At 42.7% G+C, this 13,956-nt stretch overlaps 1 protein-coding gene across 4 annotated transcripts in view; it reads right to left on the bottom strand.

Annotated features, from left to right (window-relative positions):
* Positions 1 to 13,956, bottom strand: part of HTR2C (5-hydroxytryptamine receptor 2C) — a 217,144-nt gene that overhangs the window by 13,255 nt on the left and 189,933 nt on the right. For 3 of the 4 annotated variants that reach the window (XM_058032781.1, XM_058032782.1, XM_058032783.1), the window contains one exon: positions 1,429 to 1,629. The exons of the other annotated variant lie outside the window; for it this stretch is intronic. In XM_058032781.1, the coding sequence (XP_057888764.1) occupies positions 1,429 to 1,629 (201 nt within the window). The remainder of the gene's footprint in view (positions 1 to 1,428; positions 1,630 to 13,956) is intronic. 4 annotated transcript variants of the gene reach the window in all.

Below are 13,956 nucleotides of genomic sequence, written 5' to 3' on the forward strand. Positions count from 1 at the left end.
AGCAACATCTAAGGCAGCACAGGCAGAAATCTGCCAGTTAGCTCCAAAAATGCAAGCAGAACAGTTTTATTGCCCAGATTTTGCAATGTGATTTATACATCTCAGCCTGGGGGGGTGTCTGTCAGCTCTCCCTCTGCATTCCTGTGCAACGTGGAGCACAAATTCTGTGCTGACTCTGAGCCTGTGCAAACCAAGCCCATGTGAACTTGTCCTCATGTGACTGCTTATGTATTTAATTCAGCAGCTTTCTTTCCCATGTCAAGTAGAGAGCACAGAGAGTTTAAAATAATAGTAATAATAATTAAAAAAAAAATCCTAAGTTAATTGATTAAACCAAATCCAATTTCACTGTGGATTACATTACCAGGGGAAATGGAGCAGGCCTGTGACACATGAAAATTTGTTTCTAATAGATATTCTTGTTATATTCATGAGGAGAGAAAGTATATTTTCTTTACTTTATAATTTTTTGTTTTTTCTCATAGCCTTTTCCCAAGTCAAGCTTCTTCAAAATCAGTCCCTGTAGCACCCAGACATCCAGAATCATATTCCACTTCTAAAGCAGGCAAAAACTCAGGAGAAATTCAAATACCTGGAACATGCTTTTCCTTGCAGTACAGCACTGAAAGCAAAAACCACTTCATAAAATAGAAATGAAATGTTAAATCCCTGTAAGACTGCATTTTAAACAAGCACAAAAGGCAACACAGCAAATGGAAGTGGTCATACAATTCTGCCCCTGCCCTCAAATGTCTCTTTTTAAAAGCACATTTAAAGAGTTCTACAAAACAAAAGTTCTTCACAAAATTCTCAGTATTACAGAGTCATTTCGCCATCATTTTGTGTTTTCTTCCCTCTTTTACTGCTGCTTTATTTATTGTGCTTTATCAAAGTGATACAAACGTGTCTTCTGTTACGCCTACTCCTCATTAACCTTCAAACTTGCTAGCTCAGTACCAGCAGCAGCCCAGCTGTGGCAGGGAGCAGCCCAGGCTATAAGGGCCGAGCAGGAGCAGTCAATACCTGGCTGACAGCCTGCCTCCAGCCCTGTGCAGCTCCACTCAGACCATTACCAGGCCTCGAGAGAGTTCCACTGCAGCGACCGTGCGCTCCGAGCTGGCCGCGCTCCCCGTGCCGGGCTGTGCTAATGCTGTTTGCTGCTCTGTTTACACTGCAGTTTTACAGCACCACTTGTCCTGGTATTGCTGTTATCAGCACATTTGACAGGGACACAGCAGCAGTGTTGCTCTGAAAAATGACTGCTCCCACCAGCTGCAAGGAAAGGCTTCCATTTCCAGTTATTGTACTCAGGCATGCAGGCCAGGTAAATTAATTTGAGTATCCTCTTTAAAAAAAAAATAAATCCTAAATGAAAATTGGAGTAACACTATCATTCATTCAGACACAGTCAAGAGCCACGTTGCTTACCTATGGATATGGTCCAAACTGCAGCAATTTTCATAATGGCCTTGGTGCGGGAATTGAAGCGGCTGTGCTCAATGGGATTGCGAATTGCTACGTACCGATCAAGAGAGATGGCACAGAGATGCATAATAGATGCAGTTGAAAAGAGCACATCTAGGGAAATCCATATAGGGCACAACTGTTTAGGCAAAGGCCAAGCATAATCTGAAACATAGAGAGAAAAGAAATGAAAGGAAAAAAAGGAAAGGAAGTGATTTGGGAAGCTAGGCCATCATTTCTGAGGAACTGTTGGGATATTTTAGGTCTGTGACACCAGTAAGGGGCACGTGCATGAGGGGTGGACAGGAAACCTCTCATGGGACTTGTCTATGGGAAGTTCCTGGCTCTGGACACTCCATAAACCCATAGCCAGTTCCCACACATGTGGTTTCTGTGACCAGTAACTAAAAGGCAGTGCCTGCAAGTGACCATTTTTGCACTGTTTCCCACTCTTAACCTTTCTTCCATATCTTTACAAAATCAAATATTACATTCCTTTATAACTCACTCATCACATTGTTTTCATGGATTGCAAAGAACTTTTTGGCATTAACTTGACTCAGATCCTTTCTAAAACTTCCTTGACATATCAGTCTCAGTTTCTGTCTGCTGAGGAGAAGGGTAGCAGACAGTTTTTGTGCACAGTCTAACACATAGCTAAATGACACTACTTCACCTTTTCTCCCCAGGCAGAGTGCCTTGATATCAAAGGAATACTTGCCTCCTTAAAGAGCAGCTGGGACTGAGTGGCTGGAGTTCAAAAACTGTTCTGAAGGTAGAGTGGGGTGTTATTCTTTACAGAAACTATGTTAGAAAAAAAGAACAAACTCAATAGCCACATCTGACTGCAGCTGGTACACAGCTCATTTGGATGCCTGCACTTATTAAACAGTTTGATCAGTGCTGAAGTGACCCAGAAAGATCCTCAAAGGCCACTGATACTTAAATCAAAGCTCAGAGAAAATTGATTTGTGAATGATATCCCCATGTCAGTGTCCAGAATGGATTGTGTGAGATCAATAACATGTCCTGCCAAGCTCTGGGCTTCTTACCAAAACAAATCAAGACTATCTATAGCAGCTGAAAACATGAGAGACTTCATAATAATTGAATAATGAGATATTCTTGTGTCTTCATTCAGAACATGAATGTCTAAAGCAATCTTGAAGTTTACCCCAAGGATCAGAATCATCACTCAGTAGAATCAATGTTATATTAAGAATGGTGCAGCTCCATCCTACTGATCTCAAATGGAAAGGATGAAACATTAGTGTCAGAAATCATAGTTTGAAACAAATTACCCAGCCAAGAGAGACCCAGGATACCTTCATGCAGAAACCTAAGATTAACTGAACCAGAGTAAATTATTATAAATGTCCCAGAGAAGCCGAGGAACCTTTCACAAAGAGCACAGCAGAACGAGATGGACACATTAGCTCATTTTACCAGTGGGAAACAAGCAGATGAAGTGCTAAGTACTCACCAAACCCACACAGCCAGACCTCAGCTCTGGGGAGATAAGCCATTCATTTCAGGGAGTGTGCACCATATCTATTAAATGGACTGTGAGTGGACTGAAATCCACAGCAGCAAGCATTTGAGAGGTTCCTGTCAAAGGGAACTAAGTAAGGCACTTTGTGGCTGGAGCATCTTTACTTTAAAAGGCACCTCTGCTGTACAAATGAATAGAGCTTGATTAAATATGACTCAGCCCCTTTATAACACTAGGATCAAATTCTCTGCCTCTTGCTCACTTCACACTTTGTTATAGCTGAGGACATCATTGCCATCAGCCTGCAATTGAGCTCAGAGCTGCAGCCAAGCACACCTTGGATTTGCTGGGTGATGCCTCAGTGAACGCTCTGGGGAAGAACAAGTCAGAAATCCCACAAGTGGGAGCTGTGCTCCCTGCACAGCCCCAGGCTCTCACTGCCAACACACACCAAAGCACATCCATCACACTTTACCCCTCAGTGCTCCTCTGAGCTGCCAGAGCCAGCTTTGTGCTCAGGCTGGGATGAACCAGGAGCACAAAGCCCTGAGTGCTCCCTGATGGAGAGAGCCATCCCTGGGAGCTTGGGCAGCGTGATCGTGGCTGTGCAGCAGCCTCTGCAGAGGGAACAGTGACACTGATGGCTACTCCCCACACCAGGCAGATGGCCAGGAAACCCCCAGTGTCTCCAGAAAAAGCCAGCCAGCCTCCAGGCTTCCTGTGCGTGGGAGCCTCTCGGGCTGAGCCGCGCTGCTGCAGCGGGCACAGTCTGATGGCTGACATTTGCTAGACCTGCAAGAGGTTTCTACAGCAACCACCTTTCCAGCATTACTGAATGATGAACAGCCTCCCTTGCCTCTTCCTTCAAGCTATCCAAACACTTCCAGTGGCTGATTCCCCCCCGAACAACCTCTGCTGCTGAAGTGCACTAGCACACATCCCAGTGTGGGGACAGCAGACATCACCTGCTGCCAGCCCTGGCCCTGAGGAACCACAGACACCAACACACCCAAGCCATGCTGCCCTCAGTACTGCCCAGGCAAACTGGCGGGATGCTTTTGAGGATAAAAGTGAGATGGGAGTTCTCCTAACGCCAAATCCTGTTAGTCCTTCCCCTCCCAGAGCACTCTATTACACTTCCAGCTGAACAGGCACGAGTAGACATTTTACTTTCTCAGGAAGTTTCCTAAAATCATCTGCAATAACAAAATGTCACTCTGGAAATTTGTAGAATGGCAGCTTGTAATGCATCACAGTAGCTCAATTGGAAGGGCATAATATATATTCTAGCTCAAAATGTAATTATTTTTAAGTAAGCATGGTGCGTGCCTTTGAGAAACACCTACACAGACTACAAAGCCAGTAATTTGTAAAAAAAGAAAAACAGCTTTATTCTAATTCTGTTTTGAATAAATGTACAAAACATAGGAAATGTGCCCTGTGACTGTGCCAAGATGCAAACAAGGATTAAAAAAAGTCTGTTAACAATGTCATACCTTTAAAACAATTTTATCCTCAGAAACACTCTAATTACAGAGGGTAACATTTCTCTAATTTGTTCTTTTTTCTCTTATTTCATTTAAAAAGAATAGCAATTACCCTATATTTAGAAGAGCAGATGACTGAGTGAAATGAATTCTTGGACCCCAGCACCTCTAAGATGTAGTAATTGCATTTCCAGTGAAAAATATTCATCTCAGTCCAAATTTGGCTCCAAGAAAGAAACAGTTCTAAACACTTGCATAAGCAAAAAACCAAATTCTTTGTAACAAACACTGATTTTTGTACCTTGAATTAATCTGAGCCCTTAAAATCATATATTTAATGCACTGGCAGGTAGACAAGTGTCGATAGGTAGACAGGAGAGTGCTGAAGGGAATTAGATGAATGCAGCAGATCAAAACAGAAGTTGGTATTTCTTTACACAGCATGTAATCAAATCACAGATTTTTTTCCCTCCAGATATTTTGTGGGTGTAGAAATTGACACTGGCCAAATTAACAGAGAAAAGTGTACAGAAAACTATTGCAGTGATATTACTTTGAGGTCAGTGCTAGCCTCTGGTTCTGATCAGAATAAAACCAGCATGCAAAAATCCTTGCAGGAAGGAAACTTCTGCAGCATATTGCCTCAGCCTCTAGGACTGAATAGCATCTCCTGGCATCTGTGGTTGATGTGGTTCCTCACAGCACACATGGGACAAACACTCATACTTAACCAGGAGTCATGGCCCCAGGTGGATTTCATCTCCTGCCCCAGGAGGAAAAAGCAAACCACAGTTCCTGTGTGTCACTGAAGAGCTGAGATGAGCACAGACTGCTGGCAGAAAAACAAAGAAACTCAAAGGCATTTTGGCATAGTCACAGACCATCTCTGTGTGGAGTTAATTTGCTGTCAGATAAGAGTTCCTTACAATTTTTGTGTTTTTCATCAAGAAAGATGGCAGCTATGAAACTGAGTCACTTTTGTCAGAGCTTTATGCATATGGGTAAAGAGAGTTGCTTAGCACTGCTATTGGCATTGTTCAGTGCATGAGAGTCAGAATTACCAGCTACTGAAGAAGGAGGTGACTGAACAATCCAAAACACAGCAAATGGAAGCAAAATTAATTAAGTCGAATGGTAAAACAGAATTACTCCAGATTGTAGGAGAATGGTTGTACAGAAAAAGAAAAAATGTCTGTTTCTTGTACATGTTCAGTACTTCTACAACCTGCTCCAGGATATCTCCTGGGAAAATCTAGTATAACACCTAGGACAAATCTGGAATAACAGCAACAAAATACCTGCTTACACAACAATGAAGTGAAGAACTCTGTAAAATTTATCTCTGTATCTTCAAGAGTTTTTCATGAGAAACTCACATCAATCTGCATGAATCATTCCTTTTCCAGCCATGAACAGGAATTTGGAAAAGGTTTCAGCAAACATTTGTTGTGTTTAGCCAGTGCCTTGTGTCTATTGGGATGGAAAAATGGATAAAAAAGCATCCTTCAAAATGATACAGGAATAAAAACTATATATTTTGTCTCATTATGACATTTGACATATATGCAGACCATATACACTATTTATATAAAAGAAACAGAGCTAACACGTGCAAAATAAGTACTAAAGATGCTTATGTGTTCGAAATCCTTTTCTAAAATGTTCATTGGGTTGGCTAAAAACTAAAATATGTGTAATTTTCCTCATTTTAGGCTTCTGATATTTACTGTATTTACAATTCACTTTTAACTACTTTAAGGAATTAAATAAAGACAGGCAGCAGTTTTAGTAAATAAATCCCAGTACAAAGCAGAGCCTCCCAGCAGTTAAAAAGGCAACACAGTGAGCTTGAAGCACCTTTATCATCCTGCAGCTGCCACAGGTCTGGCTCGGGCCATTCACTGATGCACTGCTCTGCAGAGTGCTCTGACCCTTGGGAAGATCAGCAGAAAGATCCAAGAGATGCCTCAGAAAACTCCCTGGCAATTCCAAAAGGAGCAGAGTGCCCCAAGCAATGACAGCCCTCACTTGGGTTCCCTTGCAGCAGCAGACAATGCAAACAGCAGCCCAGGACAGACCCCAAACCTGTCACTTTCTGAGGGGTTTTGCTGCTTTTGAAGATTCTTTCACACATCCCAGGGAAAGCCACTGTTGTGGTTTGTAGAATAAAGTTCACACTTTCCCACTGCTTCTTAGCCCCTCTGCACCGTTGATGCAACTGAAGAAATTTGTACAAACCAGACTTTCCAGTGTTCACTTTAAAGGTTCATAGCTGCCACAGGCTTTACAAAAATAGAAAGCAATTACATCCAGCTTTAACATTATTGCATTGCATTATTCCCAAGGGAATGAAAGAATTTAAATTATTCTCTTCTCTCTCTCTTATCTAGGAAGTAAAGCATTTCTAAGTCTGAAACACCACACCAGGAAGTGTAAAACTATGTTATCTCTTCTCTGCTAGTTTGTTTTCCTCAAATTTACATAGACAAATGACTCAGAGACATCCATATCCCTCTGAGAGTCACACACCCAAGGGTGCTGAAAGTCTCCATCGTGCCCAAGAAGTACAGAACATTTTGCTTGGTCCCCCACAGCCATCAGTGTTTACACTGTCCAGAGAGGGGCTCAGGGACATGCAGCCTCCTGGCTAAAGCAACAGCTCATCTCAAGGGCAGCACTGCCAATCCTTTTGATTTCATCATCAATAGAGTGGAATTCAAAGTTTTTCCAATATATTCAACTCCTGGGCATCAAGTTACATGAGAAATTATGTTTACCTTTAAGTTTATAGTCTGCATTTTCCTAGAGCAAAAGAAGGCTGTCCTAAGGCCATCTGGATCCCTTAAACAGCACAGTTAAGCACAGGGACATAACCTACACACAAAGAATGATGGTGACTTTTAGCAGAAGGATTCTGTTCTTCAGTGCTGCAAGTTCAAAAAGGCTTGAATGTCCCAAGGGGTGCTTGTCGCAGACATTTTTTTTATGAAAATCCTTTCTTAGGATTTTTTCTTCCTGAGAAGCTGAGAGGCCTCAGGAACAAAATGTAAACAATGATTATCCGCTGCTGTGGAATGCAACGGGTGGATCCGTGATTGGTCTCGTGTGGATGTTTGGATTTAGTGACCAGTCACGGCAGAGCTGGCTCTCTCTCTCTGTCTGAGCCAGCTGTCTTTGTTATCATTCTTTTCTATTCTATTCTTAGCTTAGTTAGCCTTCTGAGATGAAGCTTTTCCTTCTGTTCTTTTAGTATAGTTGTAATGTAATATATATATCATAAAATAATAAATCAAGCCTTCTGAAACATGGAGTCAGTGTTCTCATTTCTTCCCTCATCCAAGAACTCCTGTGACCACTGTCACAGGTGCTGAGCAGAGGATGGGCTCTCAGATGATGGGATGGCCAAGGGAATGGAGAGACCACCAAGCAAGAAAAGCAGGTGATGGGATCAGTGTCCAGGGAGACACTGCTGGCATCCCACGCTTGGCTTGAACATCTGGGAGTAGAGGATAGGATGCTGCTTTGCCATAGTGCAACACCACACTAACTAGGGATTTATTTGGATCTGTGCCACTGCTCACATCCAGCTGGGCTGTGACACTCTTCCTGAGCTTTGCTTTTCCCCTGAGCTGTTTGTTTTACAGCTCCTGGAGCTGTCAGCATGGAAATGGGCATGAAGCAGCATGGTCTCCTCTGGAAACCCCTCACTACTGAGGGAAACTCCAGAGGAGATGAATGGGCCTCCAAAGATATTGTGGTTCTTGTCTCACAAGTTACAGTGATTAATTGATGGGACTGTATTTTATTGCAAATTAAACAATTGCACTCACATGCTGTTACAAGAATTTTAGCTGGTATATTTTTCTTTCTATCCAGTATTGCAATGACTTGCAGTCTTGACAGGACGTGTAAGAAAGAAGGAAAATTAAAGCTAGAACAGATATAATTATCTGAGATAGGGAAAGGTTGCTTGAATACCATTTAAGTACTATTGTAAATGCAAGGAGCCAGTTTTCCATATACTATACTTTGAACAACCCTGTTAATAAAATGGGATGTTTGCTAAGAAGCAAAGCTAGTGAATGTTGTTTTCATCCCAATGTCAGCATCTCTTCTCTTATGGAAATATAAAATTATTCTGGTGTGATTTGTCATTCCATAACTCCATGTGTTATATTAATTTTTTCATTTATTGGCAGAGACTAAAATTATGTTTGAAGCCAGAGGATAAATTTTGAGGCTCAGTGCTGTTCTCTGCTCACAGTTGAAGCATCTGTAGCTGCATCTGGAATTTTTGCATTGAGTGATATGGACAGTTAACAGAGCAATGGCACAATTAATTGAATTGTTTCAGCAAGTTCATGTAAAGAGTTCCTTACAGCCTTTTAACTCCAAAAGAGCAGTGATCTCTTCACACATTTCTGAGCTACATGTTCTTCACAGTAATTGATCTCAATGAAACCACTGCCTAATAAAATATCCATAACAGTAAGCATTTTCTACCCACTGATGTTCTGTATGTCAGCACAGCATCAGGAGAGCATCCTCTCCTTCAATTCCCTTCATGCAGCTCATAGATCAGCCTTCACCTGTTATTTAAACATGCAATGAAGCAACAGTTGGATGAACACCACACTGTAAGCCCACAAGCAAACACAGACCTCACACAAATACCTTCTAAACATGAGAATATAAATATTTTCAAATAATCCATCTCATTACAAAGTGCACAAACATGTGTCAGTAACAGGTGGTTTTCCTCGGTTCTGATGAAATTGAGAAAGATCCATTATCATAAGAAATAGCTGCCAAAGCTTACAGATCATCTGAGGAAACTAAAATTCAGAACTGAAAATGATGTGGCATTCTTCAATTACAGCTGTCTGCTGAGCAGAAGCCATCTGCTTGAACTCAGAGTTCCTAATACCAAATCAAGTTTTTCAACTCTGCCTCAATCCTAGGACTGCCTCTAGGGCTAGGGAAAGGACACAAAACCATAGAGAGGAAATCTTTTAGGTATTTGGTTTTATTTCAGCATAACCCAGTGGCAATTCAGATGTCCGTGCTATGCTGACAGCTGCCTGGGAGCCTACATGGGATTAATCCTCTTTCTCAGCTCGGGCTCCCTCCTGACAATGCAGCTGGACAAACTGGCTTCCAAATCATGATAAAATACCTGATATCAGTAACAGATAAAATATTCCTTGGATATGAAGGGTTCCTTATTCAGAGAACATAGATCTGTCATCTTTCACTGGCTAACATTTTTATTAAATCTTCCAGGAAGATGACAAATTTGATAAGAATTTGCATACTCACTGCAAACTTTGTATTGCAAACTAGCAGTGCTGGCTTTGAGCATACGATGCAGATGTTTGGTCTGCTCTACCTGCCATGCCCACTCAGTATTTTTTACCTATGTCTTGGGATATAGAGCATGAAGTGAGATGTGCTGTTTGAAAAGTGTCAGTGATTTTGCCTCCCTCTTGCTGCAGGCTGCTTGATGTGCCCAGGATGTGATCCTTGTTCTGCCCCCATTCAGTGCAGCCCTGCACCTAAACAGAGTGTAACCCACACTCAAGAGCTTTGGGGAATTTAGGGATATTGAAGGAGTTCAGTGAATCAGCTTTGCCACTAGGGACAGTGGGTTAATGCTCTGCTGCACTTCATGCCTGTGGGAGGCACAGTTTGCTGTCTGGTGAGGTCAAAAGCCAGTACAAGCAGTTGGTGAGACTGATGCTGGCAAGGAACCACTGCACCCAAAGGAAAGAAGCCATATTTTGGTCGTGCTTAGAGATAATAATTTTCATTCTTGGTATTTCTCAGGATTTGCAAAACACATGCCACATTTAGTGTCCTCCAAGGAAGCTGATTCCTCCATCTCTGATTCTAAGTGATTATACAGCTAGGAATGCCAGTGTGAGTGTGTTCCACAGCAGCCACTGCCAAAAGCAATTACTTGGGGGCTGCTCAGAAGCCAAGAAATTCTGGTCCTCACCCTTAGTGCCATCTACTGTCCTGCTGTCACTGCATCCCTTGGGCGCACACCTCTGATGCCTTGTGAAGGCTGACCTAGAACAGAGGCTAGAGGGAGTTAAATAAAGTAGAGATTTATTAAAAGGCCTCAGTGGATCCACCTTGGGCAGCATAAGAGCCCAGCCAGGGCTACACCCAAGATGAACCAAAATGGTCACAAAATGGACAACCAAAGTCATGGAGTCTCTCATTTTTATAGGTTCTGCTGCATTTGCATATTGGTGTTAATTGTCCAATTCCAGCTTTAGGTTATGAAGTCCCATCCTTCTTGTTTTTCTCTCCTCAGCCCACGTTGTTTGTACTCTTGGGTCTGAAATTTTGATAATTTGGCCTTGGTCCCCAGCTGGAGCAGGAATTGTTTTGTCTCCCTGCTCTGTGAAGAGAGCTCACTACCCCCTAATATGAAGCTCAGAAGTAAACACTAAAGCAGCACAGAATCTGAAAAATATAAAAGCTAAACCCTGAGGCATCATCTCCCACTTGCAAAGCCTTCCTGCCCCTGTTCCCAGACCCCTCCTAACCAAGAATACAATTTTCATTACAGCAGAAATGTCAGGCTGGATCACAGCACACTGGGAACAGCACCTTCAGGGGCTCTCCCAAGGGAATAATAATAATGATAGCTCATTTGCTGATGAACACTGTTCCATGTGCACTAATCCCAAGGAAGTGTGTGAGCATATGAGCAAGTGTCACTTCTCTGGGAGTCTGTTGATCACCATGCACCAGCTCAGCAGAGAAATCTGTGCAGGTACCCAACTAAAAGGCAGCAAAATGAAGGATCATGGGCATTCCCTGAAACAGGAGTGGAGGACAATTCATCCTGTGTGTAAGCAAGAGACAGACATTTAATTAAAGAACTCTAACAGCAATCTAGAAAATGCCTGTATTGCTGTATTGCTATCAGTTCTGTACTCTATAGCAATAACCTGCTGAACCATGCATGTATACAAAATATGCCCAGTTTGCACCCAGAAATGCACAGGCATCCATGAGGATTCCTGATGTGTGGTGTGGCCCAGATGTAAACTTAGGGAATTTTGCTGATAACTGTCTTCTAACTGAAGAATAAGATGTAGAAATTGAAGAATAAGATGTAGAAATGAGAGGAAGCAAACAAGTGCTACCATAATTTAACTACATGATCTCTTTTCAAATCTTGAACAATACTTGAAAAATATTATTTCAGCAGCCCTTATCTTCCAGCACAATGTTTCAAAGTCTGAAGTTAACATCAGTTACCTAGCAGTCCTTCTCCACTTCTTCCCCATTTTCCCATAATTCTTAGATGTTTCCTCATTTTGCCACACCATGGAAACCCTGGAGGCTTCTTTCACAGGCCTGAAAATAATTTTCCACAAGGAGACAGGGTCGGAAAGCTTTATTGGCTGGTGATCCTGCCAGGGAGCTCATTTCTCTCAGCAGCACAGGAGGCTTTCCTGGACAGACACCCACAGGACATGGGCAGAGACAGCAGAGAGCTCCTGCTGCAAACCCCCACCTCTGTGGTAGCAAAAATTACCAACATTAAAGGCTCATGATGGGGTGTGTGGGCAGAATCATGGCCTGGGGATGTCTCTGCATCAAGCCTTGGAGGGAAGAAGGCCTGCAGCCCTCACTTGGCATGTGGCAGTGCCTCCCTTTGCACCTGCCAAGGCCTGCAGGATAATTCCGTGTTCAGCCCAGGAGCATCAGAGCCACAGGTAAGAGGGGGCTCAGCTGCTGGCCCTCCTGTCGGAGTCTCCATTCAGACTAGCATATGATATGATATGATATATGATATGATATATGATATATGATATGATATATGATATGATATATGATATGATATGATATATGATGCTCAGATAAGGCTGGCTTGTCCCAAGCCCCTTGCTGTGAACAGAGCAGGTCACCCTGTCACAAGCACCCAAGCATCCAAAGCAGCCCTGGGGTCTGGGAAAGCTGTCTGGGAATGAAAACAGGGCCCCTGCAACCCTTCTCATCCCATGCCCTCCCAGAAGAGCTGTTACACCCCAGCCAGCCTGATGAAACATCATTTTAAATCATCCCTTTACTCCCAGCAGCAGATTTGTCATTTACTGTCACAATCCAACTGGTAAAACCACGCAATTTGACACTGAGGATTTCCACGATTGTGAGCATTTTGTGCACACCTTGTTACTAGCTAAAACTGCTCATTTCTCTCAGTCGGTTATAAAAGAAGTTTGATGTGATTTAACCTGAGGTTATGGTGTTTTCCTACTGCAGTGCTTACAGCCCATCATATGCCCACTTGTTGTCAAACTGTTGGATGAGGACACATAAGAGTCAACTCAGCACAGCTTTTCTCACAGATCCAAAGGTTTAGAAACACTTCAGACTAAGCTATCACATGTACCTCCATCCTCACATCCTGAAATTCAGGTGGCATCCTCAGCCAAAAAGAAAACAAACAGGCAACAACACCAGTCCTGCCTGCCTTTCTGTCTCTCTCTCACAAATTATGCAAATACCCAGTTTTGAATCCTGAGAAGATTAAAGAAAAAAATCTGCTGAAAACTGCAGTTCAGGACAAGTGATCCCATTTCCCATAGCAATGTTTTGGCATGTGGACCCTATTCCCCATGGGTAACACCAGAGAAAGTGCAAGTTAACCTGTGACCACCCTCTGGGTGCAGCTCTACTCCTCTGAGTTTTGCAGAAATTGTGGGCCTATTGTGAGGTCCATTCACATGAAGTAGAAGTTTAATTTAACATGGATAAATGAAGCGTGGGTGTACTGATATATTAAAAAGAATACTATTACCCAGAAAATTATAGTGGTCTCATGAGGTGGTAAAGGAAATTAAAGAAATTATATTTAGTTAAGTTATACCATTGGGGGTTTTGATAGTCTTGTTTTTGCTTTGTAATCAAGTGCAACATTATTTTATTATCATGGTTATACTATTATTACTGTGTAATCTTGCACTTGATTACAAATCAAACCCAGTGATAACTACAATAATAAAATAATGTGTTAACATAATAATCTAGCTAAACATAATAAAATAGGTGCTGTTCATCAGGCACAGCATTGCCAGCCAGTCAAGGGAGGGGACTGTCCCACTCTGCTCTCACCTTGAGCTGGGGACAGCTCTGGGTGCCACAAGAAGAGGAGACTGAGGACAGACCTCACTGGGGTCTGCAGTTCCTCATAAAGGGAGGAGGAGAGGCAGACACTGATCCCTTCTCTGGTGACCAGAGACAGGACCCAAGGAATGGCCTGAAGCCATCAGGGCAGGGTTAGGATGGAAATTAGGACAAGATTCTTCACCCAGAGGGTGGCTGGGCACTGGAAGGGGCTGCCCAGGGAAGTGAACACAGCCCCAAGCCTGAGAGATCTCGTTTGGAACAATGCTCTCAGGCACATGGTGGGATTTTTGGGGCTTCCCATGCAAGGCCAGGAGGTGGACTCAATCATCCTTGAGGGTCCTTTCCAACTCATAGGATATT

This window comes from Melospiza georgiana, chromosome 12 (assembly GCF_028018845.1).
Source record: "Melospiza georgiana isolate bMelGeo1 chromosome 12, bMelGeo1.pri, whole genome shotgun sequence".
NCBI classification, from domain to species: Eukaryota; Metazoa; Chordata; class Aves; order Passeriformes; family Passerellidae; genus Melospiza; species Melospiza georgiana.